Here is an 18,870-nt window from a genome sequence, read left to right as displayed (position 1 = left end):
TCATGATATGTAAATATTATGCATTTTTCTCTACAACAGAAAAATTTCATTGTAGCTTTTATATGCACAACTAAAGTGATTTAGTGTCTAAGTTATCACATCATTTTTTTTAATTAGCTAATTTTAGGTTTTTAAATAGTCTAATACCTGGCTAAATTTTTTTCAAGGAAGCCCAAAGCAAGCCATATTCAAAGGGCAGGACTAAAAAGGTGATAATAGAAACGATTAGTAATGCAAAGCCGTTGAGAGCAATCTTAAAGTTCTGAATCTGATATTGAATTCTGAATTTGAGTTCTGATATTAAAGGTGGAGGATTATGGGAGTTGTTCAGTTCAGGTTAGAACATGCTGAGAACTGAAAGTGGTATAGACAGATCATTAAAAAACACTTTTGTTGTAGTAACAGCCATATATGGCTTGTCTGCTAATGGTCTGAGCAAGGACAATATTAACCTCATAGTATGTCTGTGAAATTTTTGCTATATATATAGTAAGTATAGGGCTGGAGAGATGGCTCAGTGGTTAAGAGCACCGACTGCTCTTCCAGAGGTCCTGAGTTCAATTCCTAGCAACTACATGGTGGTTCACAACCATCTGTAATGGGATCTGATGCCCTCTTCTGGTGTGTCTGAAAACAGAAATGGTGTTCTCATATAGTAAGTATATTTTCCTGTTTTATTTTTTTCTTCTGTTGTTGTTTTTGTTTGTTTTCATAAGACAGAGTTTTTCTATGTATAGCCCTGGTTGTCCTAGACCTCACTCTATAGACCAAAAATGGCCTTGAACTCAGAGATCCACCTTCCCTCTGCTTCCCAAGTGCTGGGATTAAAGGTGTGTGCCACCAACTCCCAGCTAGTAACTATATTTTCAATCTTTTTTTAAAAGGAAGAAAGAAAGAAAGAAAGAAAGAAAGAAAGAAAGAAAGAAAGAAAGAAAGAAAGGAGGGAGGGAGGGAGGGAGGGAGAGAAGGAAGGAAGGAATGAATTCCATCAGCACAATTATCAATGGTGCTTCATGAATCTGGGAGAAATTGAGCAAAGAACCACCATTATAGGATTGCATTATGATTCCTCCTTAGTGATATTGGGGGGCGGCTGTGGGTCCCAGATCTAATGCTAGGGGTGCCAGGCTCAAGATTCAGGCAAGTGAGGATTGACTTAGAGGAAGGTGGGAATAACACGTTCTTATGATCAGAAATGCCAGCAGCATGTAGCAGGAAGAAGTCCTGGTAAGGAAAGAAAGGGCAATCCTTCAACAGGAAGATGGCCAGTCTTCTGGAACCCCAGCAACATCCACTAACCTGCTTGGGTTTGTGCAAAGGATACTGACTGACTGAGTGAGCTGTCTCTCCAGGCTGCCTGAGCACCACCATTTAATCGTCAAAATAGTCATTCTTCATTCTTGGGTCAATGAGTGATAGGGCATCTGGAGGCTCTGGACGAAGAACACCAAGCTCAGGTGTACCTGAGCTTCAACTGCACCTGATGAAGACCCATGGCATTTGGCTCTGCTGCTTGGTCAATACTGAACTCTTAGTCCCCTTGTAGCATTTGCATTTGCCTTGGAAAATACTTTAGAACAAATCAATAACAACTTCAAGGTAAAAAAAAAAAAAAAACAAAAAACAAACTCTACACTCTTAACAGCTTTTTCCTTTGACATGAATGTGTAAATTGAAATCCCTCCGAAGTTTTAAAAAATAAAAATGGTTGGCTTCCCAAAAATGTTTTCATTGGCTTTAGAAAACTAAAACACACCAGTGTTTGGGTGACTAATACTTCCTGTAAAATAAAGATAGATCAACACATAATTAAGTTCTGGCTGAGATATAATTGTTGTCTTGGAAACAGTTTTGGGTATGAATATGGTTATGTTAATGAAAGTCTCTCTGATTTCTAATGATGATCCAGCTGATTAATTAGGCCAGGCTACCCACTTAAAGGGTTAAGAAACAAAACAAAACAAAACACAAGACCCACAAAAACAATTCCTGAGAGAACACTGAGCTGAGGAAAAGTGGTAAATCTCAGATTAGTTATTCGTTAGTGCTTCCAAGTATTTCTAGTTGGAGAAGTAGGCGACAAGTGCTTTTTGGGTTATTTGTGGTTTTCAAAGATCCTTCCTGTCACACCAGGCAAAAAACAGAGACCTAGGCAGAATGCACACCATCCCCTCTACTTCTTGAGCATGACGTCCCAGTAAGTTCTTCATCCAGAGCCCAGGTTCCAGCATTTGGGTCGGAAGTTCTAGTTAAAGCAGAGCACTCAGGGGCGCCTGCAGGCGCTTAAGGGTTTGGCTGGGGCCGAGTGTGAACTCTTAAGGGTGAGAGCGCAGCTCAGCTTAGATCACCGTCACTCCGGTGTGCGTGCGAGTGTGTGCGCGGGTGCCCGCGCATGTGTGTGTGTGTGTACGTGTGGGGAGGTGTGTGCCAAAGGGGTGGGGTGAGGGGGAGAGAGCTGGCCCTAGGTGCTGCACGAGGGGAGGGAGGTCTCCCGCTCCCGCCTCTCGCCCGGGGGCACCAGCCGCAGCCTGCGGACTCGGCCACCTCTCGGTGACGCCACAGGCCCAGCGACCCTTGGGATCACCGGCTGCGCGCCTCGCCAAGGGGACAAGGATGGCGCGGGGCTGACGGTCTCCTCCCTCTCCTGGGACCTCCTCCGCCCCACCCGGGGCTTGGGGGACCGACCGCGGCACCGCCCCGACCTGCATGCTGGCCAGGCCCCCGCAGCCTGAGGCCCTCAGCGTCCCTGAAGCGGTTCCCGGCCGCGCCGGAGGAGGTCCAAGACGACGAGGTGGAGGAGGAGGAGCCGGCTGCCGCCGCGCTGCGGCCCGGGAGCACGGGCTCCCCGGAGGGCGTTTGGGGAGTCCCGGCCCCGGAGGAGGGACCCGGAAGCAGAAGCACCGCCGCGAGCGGAGCGGAGCCGGTTGTCCGCGCTGCCCGGCGCCGGCTGGGGGTCCCGGCGGCTGGATGGGCGGCGGCGGCGCGGGCCGCGGGCGGCGATGGGCGAGGAGCAGAGCACGGTGAGCGGCCGCGGCGGGACCCGGGAGGCGCGGGCCCCTGGCAGAGGCTCGGCGGGCCAGCCCGAGTACCCCAGGCCGCGAGGAGACCGCGCCGGGGCAGCCGGGCCGCGCGCCGCCGCCTCCTCCTCCTCTCGGCCGAACGGCGGCAGAGACCGGGGCTGTGTGGACGCGAGCGCCCAGGAGCCTGTGAGCAACCGGGCCCCGGCAGGGCAGCCCGCGCGACTGCCGCTCACCGGGCCCCTGAACCCCCAAAGTCTGGAACGGCAGCTGGAGCGCGAGGCAGAGGGAGCGGGGCCACGGGAGGCGCCCCCCGGCCAGCAGCCTCCGGACGGGTTGCTCCTAGACGTGCTGGCCCAGCGACACCCGCCCCCCGCCAAGCCGCAAGTCTTCTGCTCCGTGTACTGCGTGGAGAGCGACCTGCCGGAGGACCCCTCCGCCGAGTCCCCGTCGCTGCCAGAGTCCCGACCTCAAGCACCGCCGGGGCCGATTCCCGCCAGCCCGCCGCCCTCCTTCCCCAGCTCCCCGCTGTCGCTCCCGGCTGACCCCCTCTCCCCCGACGGCGGCAGCATCGAGCTGGAGTTCTACCTGGCTCCGGAGCCCTTCTCTGTGCCTGGCCTATTAGGAGCTCCACCTTATTCTGGCCTGGGCGGGGTAGGGGACCCCTATGCGCCCCTCATGGTGCTGATGTGCCGGGTGTGCCTGGAAGACAAGCCCATCAAGCCCCTGCCCTGCTGCAAGAAGGCGGTGTGCGAGGAGTGTCTCAAAATCTACCTGAGCTCTCAGGTAACTCCCCACTACTCTCTGTCCACCCTCAGCCCTGATCACCATGGCAAAGCATTAAGCTTCCTAGAAAGGGAAGAGGTGACCAGGTCTCCTTACCTAGGGTCTCCAGCAATTGCTAGCGTCCTAGTTGTTACTGAGTGTGTTTTACCCATACTGGTTTATTAGCTGGTTAACTCTTCTGTTTATTACTGGTTAACTCTCCTCTGAGATTCAGGTTTTGGTTAACTGCGGGAGGAATGAAGTGGATTGCTCTCTGATTATTTTGTCTGTGGATTGCATGCAAAAACTTGTTCCGAGGAGAGCAGAAAGACTGCTTCACAGGCCTGGCATCCCAGAAACTAACAGTGAGCATAAAATAAATATTTGTGGAGCTGGTGAAGGGAAGGTTTGGAATTAGTATGTCAGGGCTACGATAACCTGCATTTTAAATTCGTTGCCTTTCTATAGCCAACGAAATGTAAACAAAACAAAGCAAAACAAGTCTTGCCTACTCTTCCACACTGAAGTTAAAATATTTTTCTCCACTGAAATTTTAAGCCAGAACAATACTTTTATTTCCTCAAGAGAGAAACAAAATAAAAAGAGCCAAACAAAGCAGAGAGACCAGAGATTAACCAAACAGGCAGCCACCGAACTTCCCTCCTCCCACCTCTGAAGGACTTGTTGGTTTTTTTCTTGGAAAGCTTGAGAAACATAGCAGCCCTCCTTCACGGTTTTCAGTCTGTGGTGTTTCTGCCAGCGTTTTGCACAATCCTTGATGCCCTTTGATCCCATGTCTGATTGTCCTAGGCCTATTCATCTTTCAAAACCTTGTCTGTTCAGGTGCCAGCTTTTCTGTGACGCTGCTTTACCTCAAACTCCAGGCCCCTGCTCAGATATTTTTAAAATGTTTCTTCCAATCTTTCCTGCACTGAAATTGTTCCCTTTGTACCTGTTTGTCTCGGTAGATTGTCTGGACACCGATTTATAGTCTGAATTGGGTAGTTTCAGATGATAGTGTTTGTCTGTATTGGCTGAAGGCCATTGAACAGGGCTCTGAACAGTGTGGTTCCTGTGTACTTGGTGGGCAGCTCCATTGCTGGAGTCTGGTCTGAAAGGGTGTAGTGTGCCCAACTAGAGAGCAAAGGCAAACTTCCACAGAATGGAATGTTACACTAGCAGGAGTCTGGCCTGAGTGGCTGAGATTATCCACATGCCCCTGAGAGACCGTGGTGTCTGTTTTAGGATTTATCCACCAGTGGAGACTAAAACCGGAATGTCTGCTGCCTGTTTGTAGTTGTTTCTATGACATCACCCTTGTACGGCTAATGGTGCCGTCCATGTACACTTCCTTCTGCTGGGATCCAGACATTTCCAAGATACTGGCCTTGCTCCAGAGAAGTCAGGGTGAGAGCTAATGCATTCAAATATATAGTACAGAGTAGCATCTAATGGTAAACACCAATACCAAGGAGTCCTTAGCATTTATTTACTTAGTCATTCATTCATTCATTCACTCATTCATTCATAGACAGAAGGTTGCTGTGTGGCCCAGAGTGGCCTTTTAACTGGCTGAGTACCCCAGATTGGCCTTGAACCTTTGAGCTACTGCCTCTACTCCCTGAGTTCTGGGATTAAATTTGTCCTACTATGCCCAACTCCAGTCTTTAACTACTAAGTGCAAACACCAGCTGGCTTTATGTTCAAGATCGGTATTCCTGGTAGGTTGATACCCAGTTTGATTTTTTCTTTTTTTACAATAGGCCCTTTCTCTGTAGCAGTTTTCCTTTTGTCAGCATAAGTTGGTTTTAGGAAGTTAGTGTTTTGAATTGCAGTGACAAGGGGAAGAAGGAGCAGGTTGAGTGTGAAGTCCTTGTAGCACATACTGACGACAGACTCCTTTGAAGTGACAGTGCTGTCTGAATTGTGTCTGCAATCTATGACATCAGGTGTTCCTGACTTCCCAAAGCAGCTGGCAGGAGTCTCAGCAGCAACAATAAGTGCAGAATGGCAGGCACGCTCCCACCTCGGCGCTGTACTTGTTCTCTGTATCTAGGTATCTGCCTCCCCATCCCTTGGCTTGCTCCTTCTACCACCCCACCTTTGTGTCTGTATTCATACACCATCCTTGTAGTCTTCACCGAGTGTCTTTGTAGGTGTGCATGTGCGCCTGTGTGTGCATGGGTTCTGCACATCTGGGCACTAGCACAGAAACCAGAGAAGGATGTCTTGCTCTATCTACCACGGTCCTCCGTTTGAGACAGTCTTACTGAACCTGAAGCATAGTGTTTCACATAGGCTGTGTGGATGAGTTCCTGGAGTCTGCCTGTCTCTGCTCCCCAATGTTGGCGTTGCAGGCATACTCACATTTTATGTGGATGCTCGACACTTGAACTCAGGTCCTCAAGACTTCAGTAGCAAATTCTTACCAACTGAGCCATCTCCCCAGTCTTTGTGACCACCTTTTAAAGGTTGAGCCTTATCCCTTATCCTGTGTCTCTTCCTGGGTTTTAGGTTTTCTCTATAGCACTAATCTATCTTTTACCTAAGTAGAGAGCTTCTGTAAAGACAGGAGTTTCTGTCTGATTTTTAAAATTTCTGCCTATTTAGCATATGGCGGATATTTGCTCAATAGTTACTAAATTTGTAAAGAACCTAAGGTCACCCCAAAAAGCTTAGGTGCTAAATTTTGCTCTGAATGTTTTTGTATTTAAGATAAAAGACAAATACATAAGGCAGATAAATGAAATAGGCTGCATTTACTCTTAGATCTAAAAGAGTTTAAGCAAACTTTTAGCTTATACAAACTTAAGTCTTTTTCCGTTGGGTAAAATACAGGATCATGGTTGTAATATTTCTGATATGATCCTGAATTTTTAAGATCTCGTTATCTTTATATTCAGAGGTCTGTGTTTTATGGTCATCTGTGCCTGAATCTTCTCTTTCATCAGTGCAATTTAACTGTAGACAGTGATCTGTAGAGAATTCACCAATGCCTGAGTGAAACTGTGTCTTAATTTTTGGTTGCAGCCTTACTGGACCAGGGCAAAAGACATTGCAGCCAGGCCTGTTAGTACAGATCTGTAATCCCAGCTGCTTGGGAGACCGAGACAGAGAGATCACAAGTTCAAGGCTTGCCTGGGCAACTTCGTGAGTTCAAAGCCTCCCTGAGCAATGTAGTGAGACCCTGTCTCTAATTTTAAAGAAGGGGGTGTGTAGGGGGTGTGTGTTTGTGTGTGTATGTGTTGGGGGTAGGGAGTGGCAGGAGGTTGGAATTATGTATAGGTCAGCGAGGGAGTGCTTACTTAGCTTGTGTGTGACTTTAGGTTTGATTCACAATGCCCAAACCAAACCAAACCAACAACAGCAACAAAAATAGGCAGGGGAAATGTTACATGTTTTACTTTCCTCATCTGATTTTGTCCTAAGCCAATGTGGCAAGCCTTGACTTCAAGGTCTCTTAAGACCTTTGTGGCGGAAAGGATGTATTTAAAGACCTATTAGTGATACTTTTGTATTTGAGTTTGTGCCACATGCTTAGTACATTATTTAACAACATTTAAGAAGGTAAAGCAAATCAGTATTAAACATTTTATACAAACATTAAAAATGCATATTAATTTCGAGTTGGAATCATGCCTGCTTAAGTGGACTCTTCTGAGAAACACTGTTCTTTGAAAGAAGACAGGAATTTGGGATCTAGAAATGCTTTCAGATTGAAGCAGCAGAGACTCAGTGACCGAAGTTGTAGCCATTGGTGATGAGTCGGTATCAGCAGTATTTCAGAACAAGCCACGGCAATTAGACAATGACAGTATCTCAGTGCTATGATAGGGTAGGGTAAATCTTCTTGGTGGAATGACTTTATAGTACATTAGGTTCCCTATACCTTCTGATTAAACTGTAGATTAGAATGTCAGTCACTGCACTGACTGATCTGGATGTCATGGTGCACTAAGACAGAGAGTGGACCTTACCTTGGTTTATATTGCTTGGGCATATGCATGTTTTGTACATATATTTTTAGAACTGTGTTTCCCAGTGTTATATGTGACTAACACAGTCCCCAGGACGCCAGTGATGTCTCCCAGTTTCCCATGTTCTCCCAAGTTTCAATCTTCTCAGCTTGTTTGGCCTTTGCTACATTCTTCTAGGAAGAAAGATAATCTCTTTGCTGTCTTGGCTTTGCAGAAACCATCCACAAATATCTTTCCTTCATGACTGTGATTTAGACAGAACACTATCTTGTAAATATGAAATATTAACATTTAGTACCTAGGACAACCCAAAGAAAGAATTGAGCCTGCTCACAGACTAGCTCAAGACAGCAGCTGTTGTGGCTTTTCACATACTGCTCAGAAGAGCAGGGGACTGGTAGATTCGAGTGACTTGGAATGTGTACACCTGTCCAGTGGTATTAATAGCAGCAAGGAACACATTTCTTCTACACAGTGTGTGGAAAACAGCTGCTACATAGTAATGCCCTAACATGACTGCTACTGTAGTCATCAGGGAAAAGTGACCTAGGGCCAAAGGGAAAATATCTCATTAGTAAATCCAAGTCATCAAGTCTTCATAGGTAAAGAAATTTAACTTTAATTCTTTTCCTCAAAGCAGGTAAATATCTCTATCTTACTGAGTTTGACTATCAATTGTCTTCATGTAGGTAAAGGTACAGATCCCACCAGGCCAAATCTTTTGGTAAGCCTGAACATGGGAACAATAATGTGAGCACGAACTCTATTTTGGAGTCACTTTACAGATTTCCAAAGTGAGAATTAAGGCTCCTGTATGCATCTCTCTGTGTGTATGTACGCATGTGTATATGTGTATGTATGTATGGTCCATTCATATTTAGGGGGATGTGGTAACATTTGTCTGCACACCTTTCTGACTCGTGCCCTTACTTCCTCTTCTCTTTCTGCACTATTTCTCTTTACCAGTTGTTTCTGTTTTTCTTTTTGAAGTCTGTTTTTATCTGGCACTTAATTTCTTCAGGGCAATCTTCCATTAAGAACTGAGCTCTGGGGCCAGCAGACCTTGGTTCTCCTGCCCTGTGGCTATTTCCCTTCTCTTACAGCTGGCTGGAAGAGAGGCTCTGTAGAGCAGTTCTATGCTGTGCTCCCCTGTTAAAGATCTCAGGTAACAATACAAGTACTACTGACCTTCTGTATCAACTGACACAGATGTGATTTTCAGTATTTATTTATTTATTTATTTACTCATTTATTTATTCTAAGACAGGGTTTCTCAGGTTTGTCAGGATAGCCTTAGCTGTCCTGAAACTCACTCTGTAGACCATGCTAGCCTCAAACTCAGAGAGATCTGCCTCCCTCTGCCTTCCAAGTGCTAGGATTAAAGACGTGTGCCACCTGGCTAGATGTGATTTTTATTCTCCTAGAGTAGATGAAGCTCATTGTTTAGACCTGAAACACTCCTTAGTCCACAGGTGCTAGAAGAAAAGTATTCTGGTAGAGATTGAGTCCTCAGCATTTTATTAAGAATGTGTGATAGCCAATGAAGACAGGCAGCTGGCAGTAGTTTCTTACAGTCACTCTATTTGCTGTTTTTGCATTACCCTGTAGACATGTTAAGTGGTCTCAAGAAACGGTCTTACAACCTTGTATTTTTGTTTTCAATTAAAAGCTCCTTTTAAAGTGATTAGGTACTTGTTCCCCCTTTTCTTATTCTCTGATAGCATCTTTTAAGATCATTATAGGAACCAACTAACCTTTTGTTAATGTGTTATGATTTCTGTTACTATGTTTAATCCAAAATAATAAATCTGTATATACTTGTTCATGTAAATATGTTTATTTATATATGTATACACATACAGACACACACACACACACACATACACACACACACATACATATACACACAAGTAAACACAACATGTATGTTTCAGAATATATTGCATTTCTTGGAAATAGAATATTTGTAAGCACCCTCTTTATTTAAAATATTTACTCCACTAACAAGAGAAAACAAGATTTTTGTTCATTTTGCTTTGGTTCATTCATGACAGTTTGCTTCATGTTTAAAGGAAGGACTTTTTTTCTTTTGTGCTGTTGATTGAACCAGGGCTGTTATACACTCATCATGTGATTGGCCACAAAGCTTCACTCTCAAACCCTAAAGTTAAAACAAGTGTTTATTTCGTTTGCACTTATTTTGTTAGAAGGATTTTACATGCTAAACTAAAATGAAACTTCTCAAATTAGGTTCTATCATAAAATGACAACTCCCTGTCTATTGGGTCTAATGTTCAGTATCTCCCATTCTCTATAACTTCCAAGCATCTCATTTACATCGTCTCTGTTGGTATAATTGTGTTTGAGATGTGTGTACCTAGTCACAATTACTGAGACCAACCATCCGTTCAAATCTCTTCTCTAATCATTCTCACCTGTCGTTTATCATTTCCTGTTAGTGCCCTCTGTGTTAGAGGCACTGTTGTCTGCTCTCCAGATAAAAGGAAAGAAGATAACAACATCTCTGCTTTAGTGGAATTATATGCCAGGCTATGAAGAAGATAATATGTAAAGTATTTACTGTATTAGAGTTAATGAGGGCTGTGGGAAAAAGGAAACAAGGAAAATTTGGTAAATACCAAAGACGGGATTGTTACTAAGGTCACCATTTGGGGGGTGTTGTTGTAAATGTTTTCTTTTACAAAGTCCCTTTCCAGTTAAGGCCTTCGTAAGCCAGCAGTTGAACAGACCATGTGCACATCAGAAAATGGCAATAGAGTTTCAGAGGTGTCAGGAATGGCAGGGAGGCCCATGTGGTTAATACATGGTAGGACTGGTGGGTGTGTTAAGATGACAGAAGGCAGAGATTTAAGGCCCTAGGCAGGCTTGCCTTTCATCTGCATAGGATGGAAGCCATAAGGAACTGCTGAACAGAAGTGTAGCCAGGTACGTGTTCCTCTGAAGGGACTTAGAGTCTCTGGAGAAAGTGCTGTAAAGATCACGTAGAAGTAAAAGGATCAGTTTGAAGATGATGGTATTATTTCAAGCAGGAAAAGTATAGTTTAGACTAAAGTAAGAAACATGTATGGTTTGAACTGTTTCAATTTTGAACATATTTTACTGATATAGCTGACAATTTACTGGATTTACCGATTGCATGTGACATGAGAGTAAAAGAATTAAGGATGATTCAAAATTTGAGTCAGAACATTTAGAAAAATGGGTTTGCTGTTCAGCAAGATGATGAAGCACGGTAGGAAGACAAGGTTTGGAAAAAGGAAGAGTTAGAAAGGCTAAGTGTAAATGCTGTTGAGACATTCATGAAGGACTGTTACAGGTGGTTAGTGTCTGGCACCAGAGGAGAGGTGTAAGCAAAAGGTATGAATCGGGCCATTGATAATACGTAGATAATATTTAATGTCTGAAGCCTGGATGAGGTCACCTTGAGAGGGATAACAGATAAGAGAAGGAAGCTGAGCATTGACTCTGGTCCTGTTGATTTGCACAGATATGGAGTATGGGTCCAAGGAAAGAACCAGAATTTAGGAGGAAAAAGCCAGTTTGTCCAGACCAGAGATGAGTAAAGATGCCATGAAGAAGAAAAAAGGGCTGGGAGCGTGGACCAGGGGTGCAATGCTTGCTGGACAGGCATGAGGACCTGACTTTGGAGCCCAGGTATCCACATGAAAGCTGGGTACTGTGACACACATCTATAACCACAGTGCCAGGAAGGCAGAGATAGGTGGCTTCCTGAATTATTGAGAGATTCTGTAAAACAAAAAAACAAACAAACAAAAGTCAAGGTAGAAGGTACTTGATAGTTTCCACACTAGTATATACAGTCAAGTCTTTGTGTGCATACCTCCCATGTACACACACTCACACACGCACACACGTATGCACACATAATATAAGAAAGGAGTAAACTTCTGTCTCATGCATATGAGTCCCGGCAGACCGATAACTGAAAGTGACCATCATCTTTCCCAACAAGGAGACGGTTGTTTAACGTGAATGGGTCTTTTTACATTGGCAGGTGTGCAGTTGGCCTTCAGACTAGAGTAGGTCCGAATGAATAGGGACAGCTAATTTCATTTCAAACTGTAGGTAGTCGGACAGTGGTTCTCAACCTTCCTGATGCTGTGACCCTTTAATAAAGTTCCTCGTGTTGAGGTGACCTCTAATCATGCAATCATTTTGTTGTTCTTTCATAGCTGTAATCTTGCTACTGTTATGAATCATAATGTCAGTATCTGATGTGCAAAATACCTGATATTCGACCCCTGCGAAAGGGTTGTTCAACCCCCACCCCAGGTTGATAATGGCTGTAGTAGGACATTCTATGAGAACCCTGACGATAAGAGATAGTCAATAACGTTCTCAAAGTCATCAAGGTAGCAAATGTTGAAGTGGAGTTTAAGTTCAGATCTGTTTGGCTCTAGAGCTGGCAGCCCTTTTTTAGCCTTTATACTTATTTGTTAACTAATCAAAAAGGTGATGTTGACCAAAGCTCTGGGCAAAGCTGGGGGCATAATATTGTAAATAATTTTCATTTTCTCTGAGACGGATGAGAGATACAGAGTGAGGAATTGTGAGGCGGGTGCATCCCTTTGGAAGGATTTACTCTATTCCAGAGAGGAAATGTTTATATCATGCAAAATCCAATTCTCCCAATGTGGGTCCATGGGCTGTGAGAGGCAGCTAGGTACCTGGTCGAGCGCAGGCCTAGAACCCCAGAGACCCTAAAGGGATGGTAGGTGTTCACCCTTGCTCCTGGGCCCTGGTTCATTTAGTGTCAACCATCCATAGCCCCTCCCAAAGAAGGGTTTGTGGCCTTAGGTCATGTAGCACAGGTAGCACAGGTAGCACAGGTAGAGGACGTGACTACAGGCTGCAGAGCCTCAAGAGATCTCCATATTAATTAGTTACCTAAAGGCCAGAGGCCGAGCCAATTAAGCATTCATTCCCAGACCCTCCTACTTGCAAAAAGTATTTAACCTCAGGCCTGCCCTGAGAACATGGGGTACAGCTTCATCTATTTTCTGCCTCGACAATAAACATTTTAAGACCATGGACTTCCTCTTGTCTTTGGGGCCGACCGTGAGGAACAGTGGAGAAGATCTTCAACTAACAAGCCACCTACGTTCCAGCCACAGAGCCCACCAATTCAAGCAAACAACTGGAGCCAGAGGCCCAGCCAAGCAAGTCGCGGTGACCAAGAGTCTCATTTTCCTGAAGGGTGTCGCTGGAGCTCATCTTCTCCCCCCATCCCCCGCCCCTTTAGGCTGCAGGCTGATCCAGCCTTTATGCCCCCCACCCCCAACCCTTCCCGAGGCCTTTCAGTGGTGTGGCGTCTGGGAGCCCAAGGGCTTAAGACCAGCTGATGCCCTGGAGTCCTCAACCCTAGAGCTCCAGCCCCGTTGGACCTCAGACTGGGATCTCCCCATGCCCAGGCTGGAGCTCTGTGGGAGTGAACTCAGTCAAATTACCATGCTTCTGTCTCCTGAGTCGCGGTTCCAGCTGCCTGGGTGGCAGACGCAAGGGGAACTCACAATTCAGCCCAACAGGACCCACGCCACTGAGCTACAGCCCAACATCCCGACTGAAAACCGAAAAGAAACAGTTACACAGTTTAGGAAAGTGGGAACTTCCCACAGGACTTAGTAGGGAAGGCTCTTGCACTATGAGTAACCAGTGGGAGTTCAGTTTAGAAAACCGACTTGATTTACAGCTTACTTTTGCTGACTGTGCTTCCATTTTCTTCCTTTGAGTCGTTACTCTTTATTTAAACTTGCTCTTTACCGTCTCTTAATGATGGTGTCCAGATGGCCCTCAAGCCTTTCCATACTCTTTGCTGATATTTACTCATTCACTCCTGGGGTTCAGGGGTCCTCCGTATGCTTTTGCCTCAATACTATCCTAAGCCGTTGCTCTTCTTGTCTTGACTATAAGGCTGTATCCTTTGACCACTTTTAGCAGGGTGTTCCACCCATACCTACCTGTAAACAGTTCATCTTACATCTTCAAAATGGATTCCTGCTTTGTTCTCTGCCTTCCTAGAACCTGTTTTCTGCTTCACCCAGTTCAGAAACTTGGGGGTCTACCCGAGCTCTTCTTTCTACCCCTGATGCAGATCTTTCAGCCGCATGTCCTAAGGTGATTTCTGTTTGTTCTATGATTCCCTTCATTTCTGCTGCCATTTCCTTTGCTCCTGCCCTCCACTCTCCCCATCTTCTTTAACATTTTTATCTTTATTTATGTGTATGTGTGCGCAGGAGTGTGCATGTGAGTGTATGTCACATATATGCAAGTGTTTATGGGGGCAGAAAAGGGTATGTATCCCCTGGAACTGGAGTTACAGTTGTGAGCCTTGAGTCCTCTGAAAGAACATGGGAACAGTCTTAACCATGGAGCTGTCTCTTCAGTGCCTCCTTCCTGGATTCTGGTAGCTTCATTTCCGTGCTCTAATCTTGTCTCCAATCTCTTTCCAAAGTCAGAGAGTTCTTTAAAAGGCATGGCCATTTTTGGCTTTCTTCTTTTTAGTTGGTCACTGGTAGCCTCTTGCTTTTCGAGTAGATCATGAGCTTTGTGTGTACATGTCCCCAAGTCATCTAACTCCTGTGCTTTCCAGGCTTTGTCCTCAAGTAGCCCCAAGCCAGCAGCCATGTTAAACTTTTTGTTCTTGAGTCTTTGCCTTTGGTAGCATGGAGTCTGTCTGAGGAGAGGCTTGGCTCTTTCCTTCCTGTCCATCTCTCTGTTTCTTCTATTTCTCCTTATTCGTCTAGTCTCTGGTTAGATATTATTCTGTGGTGGTTGTTTTTGACATATGGATTAGCATTCTACTCTTTTTGTTTATGGATATAAAACAATGTAAGAATCTTTTGGAAGATTCTACTTATTTTGTTGTATCTAAATTGCCCCTTTCCTGCTCTATGTTTCCATTAAACAATAAAAGAGTGTGCAGATGAAGAACTTAGTTCTGTTTTGTTTAGGCACTTCCAATGCACCTTGCTGGACAAGCATGAGGGCCAGTGTTTGGATCCCCAGCACCCTGGTAAAAAGCTAGGTATGACAGCATGCAGCAAACCCAGCTTAGGTGCAGCTAGGAACCCCCTACCCCAAACATGCACACATGTGATTCACACATGTACAGTATTATGTATACCACAAACTAATTTTCTTCTGTGTGTTAGAGGCATGGAAATAGTGCATGTAAAGTGGGTTTCTTTATTTCATTATACTTAATACATTTATGATGGTGTTGTCAATGTACATGACATTGTATTAGATAATGCTGTAGTTTAGATAGTGAATGTCTTCCTAAGGGACCAGATGCTAGAGCCTTGCTCTTCTGCTTGTGACTGTATTCTTCACTGATAACATTCTTAGGTGGTAGGGACTAGGATAAGGAAGTTGAAACATTGTGGACATGGTTTGGAAGAGATATTAGGACCTGGCCCTCTCTCTGTTTTCTACTTTCTAGAGCCATGAGGTAGCAGGCTTCTCAGCTATGGACTCCCATCGAGGGGTACTCTGCTGCTACAGTCCCAGTGCACCAGTCCCAGTGACCAGGAACTGCAACCTGTGAAACTGAGCCAGCTGAGCTTTTTGTTTCTTATTAGTTGACAGTCTCTGGTATTTTGTCACACTGAAACAAACCTAGAAGCCAAAAACGTCCTTTGAAATGAAACGTTCACTATTTCCTTCTCTTGCTTGGGAACCTGCAGAACTCCACTTCCATCACCTTACACAAACATCTTGGCTTTCTAGCTCCTTCTGTCATCAAGTGTCTCCTCACGGCGTAACGTCTTCTCTGTGGTCAGCTCCCCTCAGCCTTCAGATCTCTGCCAAGTCCCACATGGCCCTTTCTTGCTGTCAGTGTTCTCAGAGTCCTTTCTACTCTGTCAGCATATCCTCTCACATGCTTGTAGGATGACTGCTGTTTGATTCTGGAATATCTAGGACTCAGTACCCTCGCTATTTTCGTAACTAGCACCTTGGATTGGCACCCAGGATAGATAAGTTTGGTTAATTCTTATTAAAACCAACGGGAATGGTTGAAAAATGGCGTAAGCTTAGGTTGGAAAGGTAAATATTTGAATCTTTTGACATACTATTGTACAATATATTTAAAATTTGAATATAACTGGTTGTAGTGGCTAGAGTATGTCTTATACTGGCCCACCAATCACTGAAGAGTTTCTTCTCTTGTTACAACCCTTGCTCTGGTAGTTGTGCCTGCTGCTTAATGAATTTTTCCAGAACCCAGGGGCTTAAGATGACCATTTTATTTTGACCATGACACCGTAGGTCAGGAATTTGTGAACTGCTCAGATGGCTAGTTCACTCTTGGAGTTTCTCATGTGGTGGTAGTCAGATGTCATGTTCACTCTGCTGTCTCGCAGCTGTTGTCAGGGAATTCAGCTGTGGCTGTTTACCAAAGCGCCTGGTTTTCCCAGGGATCTGCCTTAGAGATGGCTCTCCTTAAAGCCAGCGTCCAACCAGGCGAATGCCAACTAATCGTTTCCACCCTGACTTGCAAGTACTCAGCACCACCTGGGCAACACAATCACATGCTTACCCACACTCAGTGGAAAGCGGTGTTTACACCTACTCCTTTAAGGATTTTAGAGACATATTTTAGTAACTACCACACAATTTCAGATAAAATCCAGAAATATTATTAATTTAGGTGGTAAAAGTTTTGGAGTGTATGTTTTACTTTTATTTGTTTGTGTTTTTCAAGACAGGGTTTCTCTGTGTAGCCCTGGCTGTTCTAGAACTCACTCTGTAGACCAGACTGGCCCCAAACTCACAGAAATTCAACTGCTTCTACCTCTCAAGTGCTGGGATTAAAGAAAGGCATGTGCTACCACCTCCTGGCTTTTACTTTGTTTATTTAATGTTTATGTTTTCCCAACCATTTGCACATTTCTAATATATCATTATATTGGTTAATAAGATTTAATCCTATATTCTTGTGCTTTGTGTTTGAATAATTTTATAAGGGCTCATATGAAAGCTATTTCTTCTCAGAATTATTTAATTTTACTGTAACTGAAATATTCTGGGGTCAAGGTCAACTTACCTATTCTGATTAATGTTACTTAAAAGCATTGTCTCTAGTACAGCTTCCTTTCTTTATATCAGAATTTTAGTCAGAGTGGTGGTTAAAAGTCTTCCTTGACAATCTTAAGCTTTCTGATACAGCAGATTCTTTTATCATGCAGACTCTATATGGAACTGGTATTGTCTTTAAGAATACTTTAGAAATACCCCTCCTAGTCAATCATTATTAGCTCACTGTTAGAGTCTTGTTATTGTAGTCCCAGTGTGTGTGTATGATTGTCTTGTTAGCTTAGTGTCTCCTTAAAGAGGTAACTTGAAGTTTCCAGAAGCAAGTGTATTACACTCAGAAATTGCTTCTCTCTACTCGAAGAAGAGGGGATCTATAAAAGAGGAGACCTATAATAGAGAGATCTACACAAGAGGGGACCTGTAACAGAGGGGGTCTCTAATGGAGATCTATAACATGGGGGATCTGTAATGGAGGGGGGTCTCTAATGGAGATCTATAACATGAGGGATCTGTAACAGAGGGGGGTCTCTAATGGAGATCTATAACATGGGGGATCTGTAACGGAGGGGGGTCTATAGTGGAGATCTATAACATGAGGGATCTGTAATGGAGGGGGGTCTCTAATGGAGATCTATAACATGGGGGATCTGTAATGGAGGGGGGTCTCTAATGGAGATCTATAACATGAGGGATCTGTAACGGAGGGGGGTCTCCAGTGGAGATCTATAACATGGGGGATCTGTAACGGAGGGGGGTCTCTAATGAGGGGGAATTGTAGAATACAGGCATGTCTAATAAGAGGTATCTTTCAATAGAGGGATTTTTATTGAGGGAATCTACAATAGAGGGATATATCGCTTATATGATGTAGCCTTTTCCCCCTGACTCAGGTAACTTAAATCAGGGATTAGTCCTCCACATGAATGACTAATCCCGTTTAAAGTCTTCCTAATCTACTGCCTCAATACTATTGTCTACTGTAGAACTGGACGCTAATTACAGGGTACCTGGCAAATCCTTTCCCTTTGTGGTATTCACTCTTGCTGTGCTCCCTCATGTGCTCGTTGGCCATTCTTAGTGTCAGTGAGGCTGATTAGCTCTGGCTTGTGTGTACAAGTACAGTCATCACAGCCTTTTCTCCTAGTTGCTGAGCAGTCAAAAACAGCAGGGAAATGAGACAATTCATTATAACTATTCTAATAGTTGTAATTTAATTAGCTCATACCTGTCTAAGAACAGCTGTCAGGTAAATTTAGAAGTGACTTTGATGTGGCCATACTTTCCTACACTCTCTGCTTCAATATGTGACCTTGGCAGGAAGGCCAGTTCCATCCCACTGCCAGACTTGCCCTGGATGCGGAATGTCCCCACTTAGTAGTACTTTACTAATGTCTCAGAGTGGCTTTTCTCCCTATGTGTGCCATTGTCTTCTTCTCAAGATTGTTTCTGGAAGAAACACCTAATGGTAGGTTTCCAAAACTTAAGAAAGGAATAGTCTTTTGATATATTTAACTTAAAACTATGTTTGTGGGTGTGGGTGCTTGCATGCATACTCATGTACTTACTCTGTGTATACACTTATATACTGAGAGAGAGAAAGAGAGAGAGAGAAAGAGAGAGAGAGAGAGAGAGAGAGAGAGAGAGAGAGAACGAACTGTCTGCTTGTTAACTTCAGAGTTACAAATTTGTGTCATGAGAGTATTTGCTGAGATAAAAACCCAAGTTTACTCTTTCTCAGTTAAGTCTTTGTTTCAAGTGTAGTTTGAATTGATCAAAATAGATAATTCTAACGTTTAGCTATTGTGTTGTCCTGAGAACTAATGTTACCTGTGAGTCAGTCTATTCAATCTATTAAAGCAGGAAGTGCTTGGAGGGCAGGCTGAGGAGGGAATGCAGGAAGGATAGCAAGTCTTTCCTGATTTGTGCTTTGTGTCTGTCTAAATGATTTTAGATTTAGATCTACTTGTTTAATGATTTACAAAGTTACTGCTGTATGTTTAGTTGCAGGAGTGGTTGACTGTGTGCTGCTGTAT

The 18,870-nt window shown here is 44.2% G+C and overlaps 1 protein-coding gene and 1 pseudogene across 1 annotated transcript in view; both read left to right on the top strand.

The window, feature by feature from the left end:
- The first annotated feature begins 2,457 nt into the window (after positions 1-2,457).
- The window catches only part of Rnf217 (ring finger protein 217), a 104,789-nt gene continuing 88,376 nt past the window's right edge, over positions 2,458-18,870 (top strand). The window contains exon 1 of the mRNA XM_028766457.1: positions 2,458-3,803. Coding sequence (XP_028622290.1) covers positions 3,000-3,803 — 804 coding nt within the window. The 5' untranslated portion in view covers positions 2,458-2,999. The remainder of the gene's footprint in view (positions 3,804-18,870) is intronic.
- Positions 12,830-18,870, top strand: part of LOC114620358 — a 13,132-nt pseudogene continuing 7,091 nt past the window's right edge.

Source organism: Grammomys surdaster, unplaced genomic scaffold (genome assembly GCF_004785775.1).
Source record: "Grammomys surdaster isolate TR1022 unplaced genomic scaffold, NIH_TR_1.0 168, whole genome shotgun sequence".
NCBI lineage: Eukaryota > Metazoa > Chordata > Mammalia > Rodentia > Muridae > Grammomys > Grammomys surdaster.
Note: the sequence above shows the minus strand (reverse complement) of the source record. Positions and strands in the feature narration are given on the sequence as shown.